At 37.9% G+C, this 16,362-nt stretch overlaps 1 protein-coding gene across 1 annotated transcript; it reads right to left on the bottom strand.

The window, feature by feature from the left end:
- Window positions 1–337: 337 nt before the first annotated feature.
- Window positions 338–15,604, bottom strand: CFAP206 (cilia and flagella associated protein 206). The gene is made up of 12 exons (XM_002195654.6): window positions 15,375–15,604; window positions 13,996–14,079; window positions 13,606–13,696; window positions 12,383–12,571; window positions 11,966–12,124; window positions 10,920–11,128; window positions 10,075–10,194; window positions 7,441–7,639; window positions 6,564–6,701; window positions 4,444–4,637; window positions 3,294–3,437; window positions 338–861 (listed from the first exon to the last, which is right to left on the bottom strand). The coding sequence occupies exons 1-12, from the start codon at window positions 15,480–15,482 to the stop codon at window positions 631–633; spliced, it is 1,866 nt and encodes a 621-aa protein (XP_002195690.4). The 5' UTR covers window positions 15,483–15,604; the 3' UTR covers window positions 338–630.
- Window positions 15,605–16,362: the final 758 nt, after the last annotated feature.

Here is a 16,362-nt window from a genome sequence, read left to right as displayed (position 1 = left end):
ACACAAACAAAACAGAGCTTTCAAAAAGGTCTCCTGAAGTCAAGTTCCTATGGTTTGCAGTGTGCTCACCAGTACACTGTTTAGCCAAGAAATTGCTAGAGACATAAAAGGGTGCCAGAACCACCCAAGACAGACGCCCTCTTCTCAACCTCCCAGCCTTGATCTACACTCACTGAGTTGGGTTAACACCAGCACAAACGGACAGGCCCAAGGACCCAGACTGGTTTCATTTTGTTGGTTTTGCCTTCTTGACAATTCTGCTCTAAGGCTGGAGCTGTGACCTTTGAGTGACTCTCCTGGGGTAAGGTTTTTCATTTAAAGACAGTATTTCAACAAGCAATTATTGCATTCAAACTTCAGTAAAATCCCAGAATGCTACATATTTAAATGTTGGAAGTGAAAGTCCTTGGGAACAACTTGATCCTAAATTCCTATTTAAAATCTGTGCTTCAGGCTTATCACTTCTGTCACTTAATGCCAGTCAGCAGTCCCAACAGATAAGTTAAATGAAACAGACCAACTGTTCTTGGAATCAACAGACACAGCAAAATCTTTAGTGTCTAAATTCAGATGTATTCAGGGATTTTTATATGCACATTCAAGATGTGTCTTCAGGTTTCTCATTTTCACTCAGGTTTCATCCAGTGGTCTTGTTAAGTCTACTATGACCATATGAGTAGTGGGAGATGATCCTCCTCGGAGACCTTTCAAGAAAACCTGGGGTTTGGGTACATTGCTTGAGTTGTCACGCTTAGTCTGGGTGCCAGCATCTTTTGGCAAGTACACTTGGGTGAAGTTCTCTCTTCTCATGTGGCTGAGATCAGTCTGCATGGCATGAGTTAACTTGCGGCGCAAGTTGGCCTAAAGACACAAAAAGAATCAGATTAAGCAAAACTGTATTTGAACATTTTAACTCCAGTATATACTCAGGAGTGTTTGTCTGTGTTACATCCGTGGGCTTCACAAACCTGGAACATGGCCCACCTTACCCTCCTGACAATACACAGTTGTGACTGTGATTTGGCAAATCCTGATCTAACAGGATGTGTGAACAGCGCTTTAGGTACCCCACCCAATTTTAAATTAGTCTTTTTATAGTTTCATACCACTGGTCATTGTTCCTTCAAATTTTGTTAAATGCTTCACTGTTGTTTTGTTAGAATGAAATGTTTTCATGGTTAAGTGCTTCCAGTCTTTGGTTTCTGCCAAAAGTTATGAGGTTTAGGGGTTGATGTCACAAAGTATCAGATAAAAGTTTAAAAATGCCTTCTTACACCACATTACGAACCCCTTCATAAGGGGCAAAAGGGTAATTTATGATTAAAGCTGTTTATTCACAGAAATTGTCATAGGTACATGAACAAAACTAACTTCTCACAAAGTGTTAATATTCCAAAGCCAGCACTCGAAACAAAAATGGTTCCTTACTCCACGAGCCTTCTATGTCAGCAACAATGTAAAACACTATAAATTATGATATAATGTTCTCCTCAGAATACAGTCTCATGTGCTGGAATTCCGACCCTTCCATGTAAGTGAGAAAGTCCCTGGAGTCCAGTCCAGTCAGTGAAGACTGGAGTCGGTGGAAGCTGGAGAGTGATACAGCTGGCCAAATGTCCTAAATGTTGTATCAGAGCAAGTTAAAATATTCTCCAGCCTCCACCACTGAGATGCCTCTCTCTGCTGGAATGGAAGGTGAAGCACCTAAATGTAGGCACATTTTGGTACCTTAATCTATAACTGAATCTTACATGCAGAGTCATCAAGCAGAATCCAGCAAAGAACAGTAAGGAACTTACAGAGGAGATGGCATGGGAAGAAAGACAATATATTAAGTATTTTTTTGCTGAGGTTTTAATGACTGAATGTATGCAATTACAAGGAGCTGTGCTTGCACAGAGAAACAAATGTAAGCTAAAATTTTTACTTCTAATAGCATATAGGTTTTCTAACAAAGTAATAGCTTAACATTTTTTAACATTTTCTTAACATTTTTTGGCCAAGTATGAAAAACACAAAAAACCCCAAAGGCATGTGAGCTCATTCCTCTAACAAAACCCACAAGTATGTCTCATGCTTCCCTGAAGTATCAAATTAATTGATGCACTGGTAAACTATTTCTGTTATTTTATCACATTGTTACTAAATGTCTTATCACCTCCATATTACAAATTAGCATAGTCAAAGCACTTTTGCATGCATCTGGATTTTTTCTTTCAGCTCCACATCACTAATCTCATATTTGGACAGCTGAGGCTAAAACGCCCTTAGTACTTTAAAGTACATTCTCTAAATATTTCAAACTAATGAGCTACAAATTTGTTTGTGAATGGTCTTCATGACCAGATATTGGAAAATATCCATTTTTGCTTATGCTGAAGAGACACTGACCACATCTTATGTTTATTTATGTAGTTTTGTCCTTTACAAAAGCAAAAGGGGCTTTTAGTTAAGCTTCTTGTAAACCTAATTGGCTTTTTTATATACCTCAGTAACAACTATTTCTTAGAATCCTTTATGAGCTAGCAACACTGGCAAGACTCCTCAGTCCAAAATTTTGGTTTCCTTTCATAATGTTAGAGATTTCATGGCAAAAAGGAAAACAGAAAGGAAATAGGCTGCCCAGTAGATCACAAGCCTCCACAGTGTATCTGTTCACAGAAGAAAAAAAAACCTCTTTAGTATTATATGTTCAGTTGATATTGTTAACTGCAATATTCTCTGTACTCACAAGTTGTTCATTGCTAAATTCTGAAAATCAGGTGCTATACCTTGACAACTGCATGTGCTGGCAAACCCTAGAAAGAAGCTTCTGACATATTTACTGTTAATTTAAAATGTGGTCAACCTTCTATGGACAGACTGTGATTTCCAATCCATCAGAAAATCCTGATAGTATGACAAACATTTGCTCTGGCTTTTTTTTCACGAAGAAATTATACAGTAGTATCTTTCACCCATTAAATTGATTTGAATGTAGAACAACCTTAATATTCAATGCAATTCAGTTCAAAACAACAAATTCTTATTACATAAAGAAGGCAACCAAAAAATTTGAAATTAATAGACATAGCAGTGGAAGCACTGCTCAAAAAACAGGGAAACATGTAAGAAGTGAGAGAAGTGTAAAAGTAAGGAAAGAGAGTATCTAGAAAAAAATTGAGCCAGTTGTAATGAAGTATATGTCTTTGAATAAAAGGTTAGATTTATGTTTCAAGGAACAAAAGTTAAGAATAATTTATTCACAAATTTGTTATATCCAACAATGAAAGTCTGGTAATAACAGTACAAACCAATTTTATAGCTTTTCTTCTCAGTTCCCATTCATTCCATTCATAGGATGTCACAATAGTTGGAGGCAAGATATGAGTATCAGTTTGAGTACCACTCTCACATTTTGGGGGTGGTTTCATCGAACTTTTGCTTGCTTTTCTGGCCTGGATGAAAAGAAACAACCAAAGCCAAGCAAGGCATTAAGAAGAATACACAGAAATAGCATATGTGTATGCTACTTTTTAAAAGCAAATAGAGACCTGCAAACCACAAGTGGATAATGATTCTTACATTCAACAATATTTTTGCTCTTCATGACCCCACTAAAAGGAAAACATTAAGTACCTGATGAATTTAATTTCTTACAGAAAACTTATGAGGCAGAGGCTGCAGGCTCCTTTCTACCTAGCAATTGCTTAATTGTTGGATTTTAGAAAAATGGGTCCCATCACCAGCAGTATTTTATAACATAGGCACCTCAGTTTGTCTTCACAAATGGACTAAAAATCACAAATCATAACTGGGAGAAGTGCACACATCTCTGCTATAGCTGGGACATAAACTATATTTCAAACCAAGGGCCAGTTCAAGACTACATTCTTTCCACTGCTAGGAATCTAAAATTCACAAGTTGATCACAGAGAATGTTGTCTATAAATCCAAATCAAGTCTCTAGATTTCACATAATAACACATCACATTCATTATTGATGACTCTCCTTTTATTTTTTAATATGTTCCATAACTCCTGTCCCCAGATACAACTACACCCTCATCCAGCGCACATGGATGGACTGCTGAGCTAAAGCTCCACTTAACTTGATATCTGACATATCTCCTGTTGCATTTAGTTACTGGTCCTTTAAGCTACTTTTGCAAAAATGAGGAAAAGAAACACCAGACACAAGACCTGCTTAGGCTACGGACTAGCAGCTTTTATCACTACCAGAATGCCTTGGATTTACATATTCTCCTATTAATAGATAAGGTGAGAATGACACTAAGTAGAAACATTTCTTCAATGCTCTGAAGACCTGGAAAAGATGGACCTTCAGATAGGCAGAGGACTTTACTTCTTTCCTAAAGATAGGTATGATATATTCTCTTTTAGAAAGGACAGACCAACCGGTGACCCAGCAGCTGTTTAGCAAGAGGCATGGGCAGTGTGTACCTGTGCATGCGGGACAAGGTATTCAAACTGATGATGGAGCTCAAGCAGTTGAATTAGTTCTGCATATTCTTTTGCTTTTTCTACATTCAACTGAATGAACTTATCTGGATCTTCAGCAAAGATGTATGCAGCTTCTTTTGAACTGAAAACATAATATTTCCCGTTGTGCTTCAAAATTCCAATAGCAGGATTTCCTAAAAATGAGAAGAAAAACCAACCCAAAATTAACACCACAAATTAAAATAGTGAACAGTATAATATCCAATACAAAAGACATTTGTAATCAAGATTCTGTGTTCCCTCAAGTTATTTTCACTTCCTTCATTTCTGAACTCAGTATAAGCCCTTGTAAGCAAGCTTTTTTTAAATACAGAAAACTCTATTTTGTTAGGTCACTAAAACTGCTTTTTATCAGTTCACATCCAGCATGCCTTAGGTCCATGTCTCAGAAAAACAACAGATAAAACACATATAGCAAAGGCGTAAGAAACCAGTCTCTACTCTCAAATGTTTCCCTTAAAATCTCCAGCAAATACCTGATTGCAGATCACTAGTGCATTTACACCAAAGGGCATAACACTGAGATGAACTGAAGAAGCAGATAAAGCAGCTGGGAAGCTGAACAACAAATTAACAGAGAAAATGAAGTGTCAATAAAGGCCAAGTAACTTATATAGGAAAACACAGACTGATTTCAAGGACAGTGGCAGGTTGTGCTTAAATGTCTTTGCCGAGGAAAGACCAGAATCATCATAGACAGTGCCTTGAAAATACTCAGTCAAAAAAGGAATTATTAGTATGCAACCAGAGGAAGAGAAGAAAACCAATATTATAACAACCTGTAGGCTACATTTGTAATAATACATTTTGTTCCAACACAACAAATAAAAGGGAGCTAGGAGTGATCAAAGGCTTGTGATACCTTTCATAGAAGGAGGGGTTAAAGAAGAAAGCCTCCTCAGCATTACAAAGAAAAAAATAAATAATACTTTTTTTTTGTAAAACCATGAATTGTGTGCAACATAAAATTACTATTTAGTAATTTTCCTAACAGAAGGACTATCAAGTCTTTGTTGAAATTATCAAGCCAGAGCTTAAAACCATCTGAAAAAGAGGTACCTTTTCATAGCATATATAATTATAATTGTGGGGCTCTTGAGAATAAGAACATCCCATGTCAAAATCTAGATGGATTCCAAAATCAATTAGATGAACAAAAAATCTCTTTAAAGGATTATTCAACAGAACGTTACAGACTCAACATTAATCAGAGGAAATCCCATAACCACCAACTGCTAGAACAAGAAAGGATATAATTAAGGAAAGATCACTCTGACTTTAATTCTCATAATTTTAAATTGTACATGACTGTCCATGTGCAGTAATCAGATACAGGGCTAGAGAGACCTTCAATCCAACTAAGGACAGCTGTTCTCATGTGAAATACTAAGTAAGTGTAAGTAAATTACATTGCCAATAAAATATCTGCTCTTTAACACTGACAATTAAATGGCCATATTTTCCTCTCAAACTCCCATAGGTTTAAAAAAAATCTCTATGGACAGGTTCTAGAAAGTATAGAGAGATGGAAAACATGAACTAGAATAGCTGAAATAACGCTAACTTTCAAGACAAATGAGCCTACAGAGACCAAAAGCTTTTTAGTACTTCATCATGACTATTTAAAAATACATATGAGGTTGGCTATTTAAAAATACATATGAATGGCTATATTTACTACATATGGATGCATAAAATAGAAGGAATGGCCATTTCCCTATGCCTACATTATAGCACATGAACAGTAACCAAACCTGTATTCAGCTGCAGTGTAGGTTATACAGACACACACAGAGCAGGAAGAAACATTTATCCATCCCATCTTGTTTCTGCTCCGCTTCCTCTTCAAGCCATCCTGCCTTCTAAGGGCAGTTTATTTGTGTATTTAAAAAAAAAAAGATACTTTAAAAAGGGAAATAAGTTACCTGGGGTGAAAATTGTGAATGTGGAAAAACAGTATTCCAGTTTGGACATAAGAGGATGCATTCAGAATGCCTTAACATTTTTCCTAATCCTTGTGTAAACATACAGTATGGAAAATACCTAACTACAAAGCATACCTGGTAGGGTAATACCTTTCACACCAATAGAATGTGCACAAAAACCATGGTACTGGATCAGCAACTGATCAAAATTATCAGTCGTCTCTGGAAAAAGCCATTCTTGGTTCCTGAAATCAGAAACATTCACTCTGCTTCCTAAGGAAAGATAAAAGAGGAAGGATTTCAACATTAAAATATCAGATTACTAAAAGCTAATAATATTACAGGATGACCAGTTAACTCTGGTTTTCACAGGATGACCTGCAGCGCCCAGATCGCAAAAGCCAAACTTTAGTCCTGCCTTAAAAGAGAACCTACTGAAAATCAGTCCTGCAAGAATCTTCTTTAGTAGCATTAGTTTTCTTTGAAAACGTGAGAGAAGTAAAGCCAACAGGGACAACAAGAAGAAGATAATATTTTATTATTTGATTTTGTTTTCACCCTCACATGCATTACTAACTCCCTGGCATAAAACTTGGTTCCTAGGGATACCATCTTACAAAAAAACTCTGCTGGTAAACGAAGCCCTGTTAAATTATTTTGTTTACAACCTACCCCTCAATTTCCAAAGTTCTGAAAGGTATAAAAAGACATAAATACACATAAAAACTTTTACAAAAAATTATAAATATTCTCTGATCATTCTGCCATTTTTGTAAGGTATATTTGTATCTAGAAGTTTTATTTTAATTTTATATGTAAAAATAGAATCACAAGCTACACTACATAAAAATGTAAATCTATAACCTACAAGGCTTATTTTAATTTACTGTGCAAATTCTGAGTATTAAAAAATCTATATTTACACCTTCTGTAAAGGATCTATTGTAAAGAAAATTCAAACTACAAAATCGTGGAAAATTAAGGAAATCCAAAAAGTTTCAACTTTCCATACCCATGGTTTCATTTATCCTTTCCACATCACTTTTCACAGTCACTCCTTCCAGAAGAGATGTTAGCATTTCCTCTGGAAAAAGCTGTGACTGGATTTCCAAGAATTGTTGCAGATTGTCAGCCATATTTGTGAGGAAGTTTAGCAGCAGCATTTCATCCTGGAAGCCAGTCCAAAGCTTGGAAAGTTCCATAAACAGAGGCTAGAACATAAAGAAAATTATCTGAAATGTAGATTTGTTTTATGTCTATGGTGCAACCCAAGCACTGTGCACAACAATCTCAGCTATGAACAATGCAGGGCTGATCTCCAAGGCCTTCAGCAACCAGAAATTCCAGAGGAACTCAGGGACACTGTAAGAGGAGCTTCCATCACATATGCCTAAAGCAAGTATATCCATCATGTCAACCCACAGGCAAGAGCTGTACTTTTCTATATTTTGCTCCAGAGCCTTTCTCAAATAAATGTACTCTCTGACCATGCTTTGAATTTAGCACTTCACTGACAATACACTTTTATTACTGAAAATATGGTGTACAGGAGTAAGGACCAGAAGCAACACACCTGATTAATTACCAAAGTAGGTAAAACCACACCTATATACAAACTATCAGGTTTTGTTATTTTGTCTGCCCTGCTTCCAGAGTGAGTTAGTGCCACAGCCCCCAGGCCATCGTGTGTGTCAAATGGAAGGGGTGCAGGCCTCTTCAGAGTGGTTCGGGGTTCAAGGCAAAACTGGAGGCCCCCTTCCCAGCACTGACATGCGGTTGGCATACAGGTGTAGGCACATATAAACTTTAAGTTTAAATGCTGTTTTCAATGACAGTGACATAAAATGTGCCCTGTTACATCTAAACATACAGAGAGTATTTACAGGAAGAGATTCAACCAATCTGAAATGTACACTTAACCACACCTTTTATGCATGTTAACATTATCATAAGAGCAGTCAACAGAGCCAGCTCTGGAATTCATCAGCATTGCTAATGCTGTGGAAATGTTATGGTTACAAAAAGAGAAGAAACTAAAGGAAGATCAAAAACATTCTTAATAGAATAAACAAAGAATATTAATGAAATGTACTATTTTTCATAAAACAAATGTTTACTACAAATATAGGCCTTATCCTATGCTTTTTAAAAGACAGAATGCCCTGCTTCTCTACCTTTGTAGAGGATCCAGCTTGTCAGCAACAAGCCAAAGACAAGAAAAGTTGTTTAAATGGTGAGTTAATAGAACAATCTCTACCTGAAAAGGATCTGAAATCAAAAGGCATTATATATTCTGTCTTCAGCAGAGAAGACAAAACAATTAACCAGCCAGAAGAGAAAAAAAAATTCCAGAAAGGCAGCAAACAACAGATAGCTTTTAGGGAAAAGGATAAGGTACATCAGTCACTCAAGCCCCATAAAGATATAGAAGAGGAAAAACTGCTTTAAGTACCTGGACAAAAGGGGGAAATGTTCTCCAAATGAGAACATCTGGTTTGCAAAATCAAAAGCATACATAAATTGAAGCTTGGATCACTTAGTTAAAGTGCCATTCCCATGAGTTTCCAGCTTGGATGCTCTTATGGGAAGTGTAAAAAATACTCTGAGTAGGTAGGGGGTCATGATCTTCCTCTTCCTCCACAGCAGACTTTATTTTGCTTTCTAATAATTAGCTTAGAATGTTGAAAAATAGCCTAAAACATGTATGAAACTGCATGCTGGTGCAGCAGCTAACCACAAGGAATTGGAATGATAATCAAATCACACAAAATAACAAGCTCTTACAAGAAAAGCAAATTAAATAAAGCTGGTTTCTAGCATATTTCTCTCCTTTTTCCTCTATAACATGCCAGCATAATAATCCCAGGTTTTCACAGGGTCTTTAAACAGCCTCTCTCATAATACCTGTAGATCACAGCACTCATCATCCCTTTCCCCTAATACCTCTTTCCCATGTCCTGTAGTTCCCAACCAGGGATGCAACAGTACAGAATATCAATCCTTCAGTGGCTGCTCACTGGCCAGAGAGCAAACTCCATTTCAGACCTGATCTTGGTAAGGCTCTAATTGTGCGTCTCTAGCTGCTCTTCTTTTCCCCCATAAAACTTGCAGAAAATTACATATTTTGAGATCTTTGGACTCTGACAAATGTGACTGAAACTTGCCAACAGGTTCAGAAGCTATTGGGAGGGGAAAAGAGGCTGACAGCCCATCACAGAAACCCAGTTTCTTCAGAAAAACTATATCAATGACTCATACTGTAATTACAGGGATTGTTATAATAACTTTAATAACTTTAAAAGAATCATACTCTATTGTGCTGTTTTCTGCAATCATTATGTTCTTACAGTTTCTGCAAATAACAGGAAAGAATATATACACACACAAAAAAGGAAATCTACAAATAATGACAACTCAAGACACAGTAAAATACCATTTAATTCCTTTGCTCCCTTTGTGTACATTACCTTCTTCTTACTTTAGTCTTTTATTTGTCCCTTCAAAAATCATAGATGACATTGTATTAGAGAAAAAATTTAGAGCTTCTTGCTAAACATAAACTATTCAAAAACACACCAGCAAAGTACCTTACTTTAATAATGTTTTCTACTGAAGAACTAATGCGTTTTCCATTCATAATACTTACAAAAACTTCTCTGGACTCTATTGAAGTCTTATCCTGCACTGTGTTTTTCAATACCATCATTGCTGCTTCAAACTGAACATCCAATGATTCAACTTCTTGAGCACTTGAAATTGCATTAGACTGGAAAGAGAACATCAGATAAGACATACTACACTCCCAAAATCAAGTATTTAGTAATACGTAAATACCTGGCCCTCTTCATTCAACTATTTTCAGAACAATTGTTTTAGGGAACGAAATGTACTCTAGTTATCCACAAAATACATTTTTTCTTAAATGTTCAGGTGTTCAGGCACTTCAGGTCACACATAAACTACCAATTTTTATAGAAAATCCTCTACATTTTCCCAGTGAAGAAAACAAAAAAAAAAAAAAAAGACTTTTTTTCAATGCCTTATACAGGAAAGACTAATAAAAACCTGCAGTTTCTCAAAAGACAAATGAAAATCTTTTAATTAACAAAACAAGAATTTAAATTGTATTCTTTAAAGACTTTTGATGACTCTAGATATTTTGGGGGTGTCTGCAGACTAAAACTGAGATGATTTATGGATTGATCAAGGAGATTTTTTTCTCTTATGCCTTTTGGGACAGAGAATCAGTATGCAAGCAACTGTTTAATGGTGGACTTGGCAGTACCAGGCTAATAAGTTAATGGTTTGACTCAATGATTTTAAAGATATTTTCAAACCTAAACAATCTATGGTTCTTTATCTAAAGATGTATGTTATTTTATTTTATTTCATTTATTTCAGAATATATTTTCTTCTATTTCTGTCCTGTGTAAGTAGGTAACTTGAAGACATTCCATCTGCAATAAAAGTCCACAGGCTATAACGTCTCACCTGAAGGATGCAAAGGAAGGCTTCATACTGTCTCACATTGAATAGTGCTTCTTTTAATTTAAAAAGCCTAAGCCGGGAGAACCTTTGGGGCTCTTCCTGCATGGATTCCAGCAGGGCTGTGTAGCGGTGGGCTAGCAGCTGGCAGGAATTCAGACGTTCATCAAGAGTCCGTGTAGCCAATGGAATGGCTTCATTCAGGATGCCTGGCACTAGTCACACAGAATAAATACAAAATATGTATAAAAGGAATTAATGAAATCATTACCACGTGGTAAAAGTGCAATATTTGAGCATAATGGTCTTCCAATGAAAATTTTGATTTCTACATTTTGTTCTTATATTCACGCATTTCCAAATACTTGCAAACCAGATTAAACCACCCTATCTCACTGGTCAGGTTGTTGCAAATATTTAGAATTACAAGTGTGGAAATACCACAGTGTGTCACCACAGGCCCCCAGCTGGGGAATAATTAGCATTGACTCCATGATTGCAGAAGGCTGATCAATTGCTTTATTATATCATCTTATACTATATTATACTATACTTATTAAGAAACTCAGTAACCCTTACAGCCAATCCAATACAGCTTTGACCTAATTGGTTAATCAATCCAAACACCATCCAGTGTCCAATTAAGAAATCACCCTTTGGTAAACAAATCTCCGTGACACATTCCACATGTGCACAACAGCAGGTGCAACAAGTGGATATAAGAATTGATTCTCATTCTTTTCTCTGATCTTCTCACAGCCTTCCCTGGGAAAGTCTATGCCTGCTCTCTGTGACCAGGGAGCTGCTGCCACAACAGTCAAGTCAAGGAATGTGAGAAAACTTTGCTTTATCATAGATGCAACTCTGTTACTACAACTGGCATGGGTTTCCTGAGAGAATCTGCACTATTTTTGATTCTGTTTCCTAATTTGTAAAATACCATTAAAAATAATATGGCTCCCTAAAATGGGAAATTATTGGAGCAGTTCCAGTGAAGAAGTCCAGGAAGAATGAACTGGGAATACCCAACTCAAATGTAGTTGTTTACTTACAGTCATCAATGCCGCTTCCTCCTTTCTGGCACTGCTTGTTGTACAAACGAATTCCTGTCACTAGCATGGCAAGATCTTTCAGCTGTTGTTCTTTGTCCTTCTTACTGAGTGAGATGAAAGTAATCATCTCTGTCTGGGGGAATACACTCTGCAAGGCAGCTGTAAGCATTACAAAGTCAGAGAAAACTCTCAATACGAGGGAAAAGAAAATCAATAAGCAAAAATAGCCTCTTCTGAACAAATGCAAAAAGTAGGAAATCTATGGGAAATTTACATTTCAAAGCTGAGCAGTGACAGTTTGGATAGCAAGCATTCATCGCAGTTTACCATGTTTGTATCTAAACATCAGCAAAGAGAAGGTGAAATTTTATTTTTTCAAGAAGAAAAGCCTAATTTCACAGCTGGGAGTTTACTGACCTGTTACCTCTCTGACAGCCTCAATATCTGTTGGGGATCCCAGGCCAGATCTCAGCAGCACATAGGTAACGATGTTTTGACACACATTCTCCATTTCTTCTTGCACACGTGGACCACTCTCTGTGATGGCTCTAACTATAGGAGCCAGTTTTCCTTCCAGAACACGCTCCTGCTCACTCAGTAATTCATCTAGGAAAGAAGGTAACTTAGAAAGTGCTATCTAAATGCTTTGAAATTTGGTTCATACAGAGGATGCAAGTCAGAGCACCAACTTAAGGTTTCTGAAGCACAGGTACGTGGAAGAGATGTTCATAGTACCAAACAATCAGAATTAAAAACAGCAGAGTTAAACATTAATAAAATTAGCATAATTAACATCAGTCAGTAGAGTCCTGAGAACTGTTCAGGCCAAATTAAAGAGCAAATTTCTGTCTCTCTGGACTCCTCTGACTGTAGGAGGACCTAACTTACACACATATTTCAAACACACCTGAAGTTACATTCTCAAGTCTGAATACTACTCAAGATCTCAAAAACTTACTGGAGTTACTGAGCTTATAGAGTTCAGAGGATTTAGGAGCAGCTTCCAGTGTTGCTAATTTTTGGGTTTAATCCATGCTAACAGGAAAACATTTTCATTATCTCCCCACACAGAAATGTTTATTTCACATCTATTCTTGTTCTGTGTCTTCTATTTCCCAGCCAGCCTCCACTGTCCCTTTCAGATCAGGGATTACATTTACAGCAGAGGCATTTTCCTCACCTCATTTTATTTTCACATTCTCATTCTCAGACCATACAAAATTACTACCGATGAGACAAAAATGTACTCAGCTGAAGCTGTAACTAATTGTTCAAAATTACTCAAATCTCCCAAGTAGGGATATTGATAAAATACTGACTTCTGAATGCTGTCAGACACACAGGTGCAGGTGCAAGCTTTTCTTGCTGAAGGCAGCTAACCACTGAACCTGAAAGTGTAATTGTCCTCAAGCAACCTAATACTCTTATACTCAGTAAATCAGAGAGCATGAGAAGAGTGTACTCTCAAATCTAATGGACACTCTTCCCTACTATATCCATACTGAAATATCAGACTCTTGTACAGCATATTTCTCCTGGGATTTTTATTTTGCTTTACTGACAGGATTCATTTAACAGTAATTACTATTCTTAAATTATAAACTCAGAATCAACTTCAATGAAAACATATTTGAAATTACCTCGGCTTGCATAGTTCATATCAAAGTAAACTTGCATCTTAATTGTGCTTAGGGTTGGGTTTGTTGTGTCAAGCAGTCTGGTAACACAGAGCTAAAAAGAGAGTCAGAGAAGTGAGTTCTTTCTCATCTCTGGGGAAACATCTGAACTGATAGTGATCTACTACAGGTTTCACAACAGCTGTAGAGCCCCCTCACTACCATTTTCTCCATATAAAGCTCCTCTAAGGCATTTATTTATGGAAATATAATCCATAGTTTAGCTACAGAGCCATGAGAATAAAGCAGCTCTAAATTTTGAAAGTGTTCATGTCATTTTAGTTACAGGAATAGGTAGAAAATAATGCTATAGTCTTAGATAGGTAGTGACTCTCAACATCATGTCACGATTACCTGGATAAGATCTTGCATATCGTTTTCTGTGAGTATTCGATCCATATTAAAATCATTTCTTGGATCTAAAACAACAGCTTTCACCTAGAGATTGCCAAAAGAAAGATACTAATTTATGTCACAAAATACCATCTTTGCAACTCACTTTTTATTTTCTGAAAAATCTCAGATACATTCAATATTTCTTTACTATTCTTTTTTATCCATTTGTCTTTGATAATTAAACAAAATTACTTAATTTCACATCTTCCTAGTTTCAATCTCAGTTCTCAGGCACAAATGAAGAAAAAATATTTTTCTGATACAAATATTTAAATATAGCTCCTTTAAAAATTATTTGGAAAAATATTTTCCTAAGTAACATTTTTTGAAAATCTATCATGGTTGTTTATTAACTTCTAAGTTGGTGTTATATGCATCGATATAAACATTTGCCATTTGAATAAAAAACCCCATAGTTTTCTACATGAAGGAAAGTAAGTGCATGTTTGCAATTGGTGTTCATGCTGTGTGTCTTGCCAGCTACTTGTACGAATTTTTTACTCATTAATATTTTCCTGCTTAATTGATTAATACTGCTTTTGAGCCCAATCTTTTTTCTAAAGCTGCAGTGTCACCTTTAGGGGAAAAAATAGCATATTAACAGTACTGCTGTGAAGCATTTACATTTATATACAAGTTTATCAAGAGCGGATCATCAATAAAGAAGGAATCTAGCCCATCTTTCTTCAGACAGCTTTGCAGGTGCATTCAGACTATATTCTGCAGCAATGCTGTGTCTCCTAAGAGATGCCAAAATATAAAATGTTTTTAGGATATTTATAGCTGTCTACCAAGGACAATACTGAGATTGATTCTATTAAATTTTCACTTTAAATGGGATCAAAGCCTGTTCCTTCAAATATCCAGCCCATTTATACTACCTGGCCCTGTCAGAGCATAGCAACAAACAAAATTATCTATCACAAGAGAGGGAGGAGGTGAACATCGAAGAATAAATATAGCTGCTGCATTAAACATTCACCTATGCATCACAGGTTAATTTATGAGAGTGTGAAGAAAACCTGGTAAAACTTGGTAAAACTTCTCTTTTTCACTTCTGAAAGAAAACAATGGCTTATCTGCCTGCAGAAGAAAGAGCTCCAAGTTGGAGTTCAGAGAGTTTGCAGGACTCAGCACCTGCAGCCTTCTTGGAGTATTACATTCACATAAGATTTCAGGGGTATAATATACTTTTTCAGGTTTTTAGGACCCAATACTGGATGTCGCTGAGTGCCCCTTTAAAATATCTCACTGCAGGCGATTGGAGACCAAGGTATTTCCAAGCTCAGGTCAGCCCTGAAAGCCTCAGCTGCTGCCAGCCCTTCCTTTCCGCTTACCATGAAGGCCACCAAGGTTTCCGAGAGGCTCTGTCCCTGGGCAGCGCACTCCAGGCCCACCTGGCGGATTATTCTCTTGATGACACTTTGGCTCAGCTCGCCGGACATGCTGTCCAAGCACACACGCCGTATAACCAGGTTAGCTCACTGCAGCGAGGGTCCCTGCGGGGCCGAGCCGGCCGCTGCTGACAGCCCGGCCCGATGCCGGCCCGCCCCGCGCCGCTGTCCCCGCGCCGCTGTCCCCGCGCCGCTGTCCCCGCGCCGCTGTCCCCGCGCCGCTGTCCCCGCGCCGCTGTCCCCGCGCCGCTGTCCCCGCGCCGCTGTCCCCGCGCCGCTGTCCCCGCGCCGCTGTCCCCGCGCCGGCCCCGCGCGTTGCCATGGGGACACGGCCCGGCCCGGCCCGCCGGCAGAGCGCGGGTGTGAATTTACACACAGAGCACAGGGAGACGGTGTTCGTGCAGGAGAGATGGGGCAGTGTGCGTGCAGAACTTACACGCCTGCATATATTCCAAAGACGCGGCTGTGCAGGCACAGGAGTGGAGGTGTGAGCGTCTCGGCGCGCACACGAACCGTGTGTGTGGACGTCTGTAGCTATGGCTGTATGAAGGTGTGGTAAATAGAGATACTTATGTTTGTACGAAGATACATACATAAGCATATGTACCTTAATACCACAGAATTGCAGAATCATTAGGGTTGGAAGGAACCTACAGAGATTATCCATTCTAACCCCGCTGCCAAGGCAGGGTCACCTAGATCAGGTTACTCAGGAACATGTCCAGGTGGGTTTGGAACATCACCAGAGGGAGAGCCTCAATCTCTCTGGGCAGCCTATCCCACTTCCTGCAGTCTCTCCTTATGAGAAAGATGTTCCAGACACCAAATTGTTTTTATGGCCCTCCTCTAGACCCATATATACTCACACATACAATATATACACCATGGCAACGGGGGTCAGAACTAGGTGATCCTAAGGGCCCTTCCAACT

Source organism: Taeniopygia guttata, chromosome 3 (genome assembly GCF_048771995.1).
Source record: "Taeniopygia guttata chromosome 3, bTaeGut7.mat, whole genome shotgun sequence".
NCBI classification, from domain to species: Eukaryota; Metazoa; Chordata; class Aves; order Passeriformes; family Estrildidae; genus Taeniopygia; species Taeniopygia guttata.
Note: the sequence above shows the minus strand (reverse complement) of the source record. Positions and strands in the feature narration are given on the sequence as shown.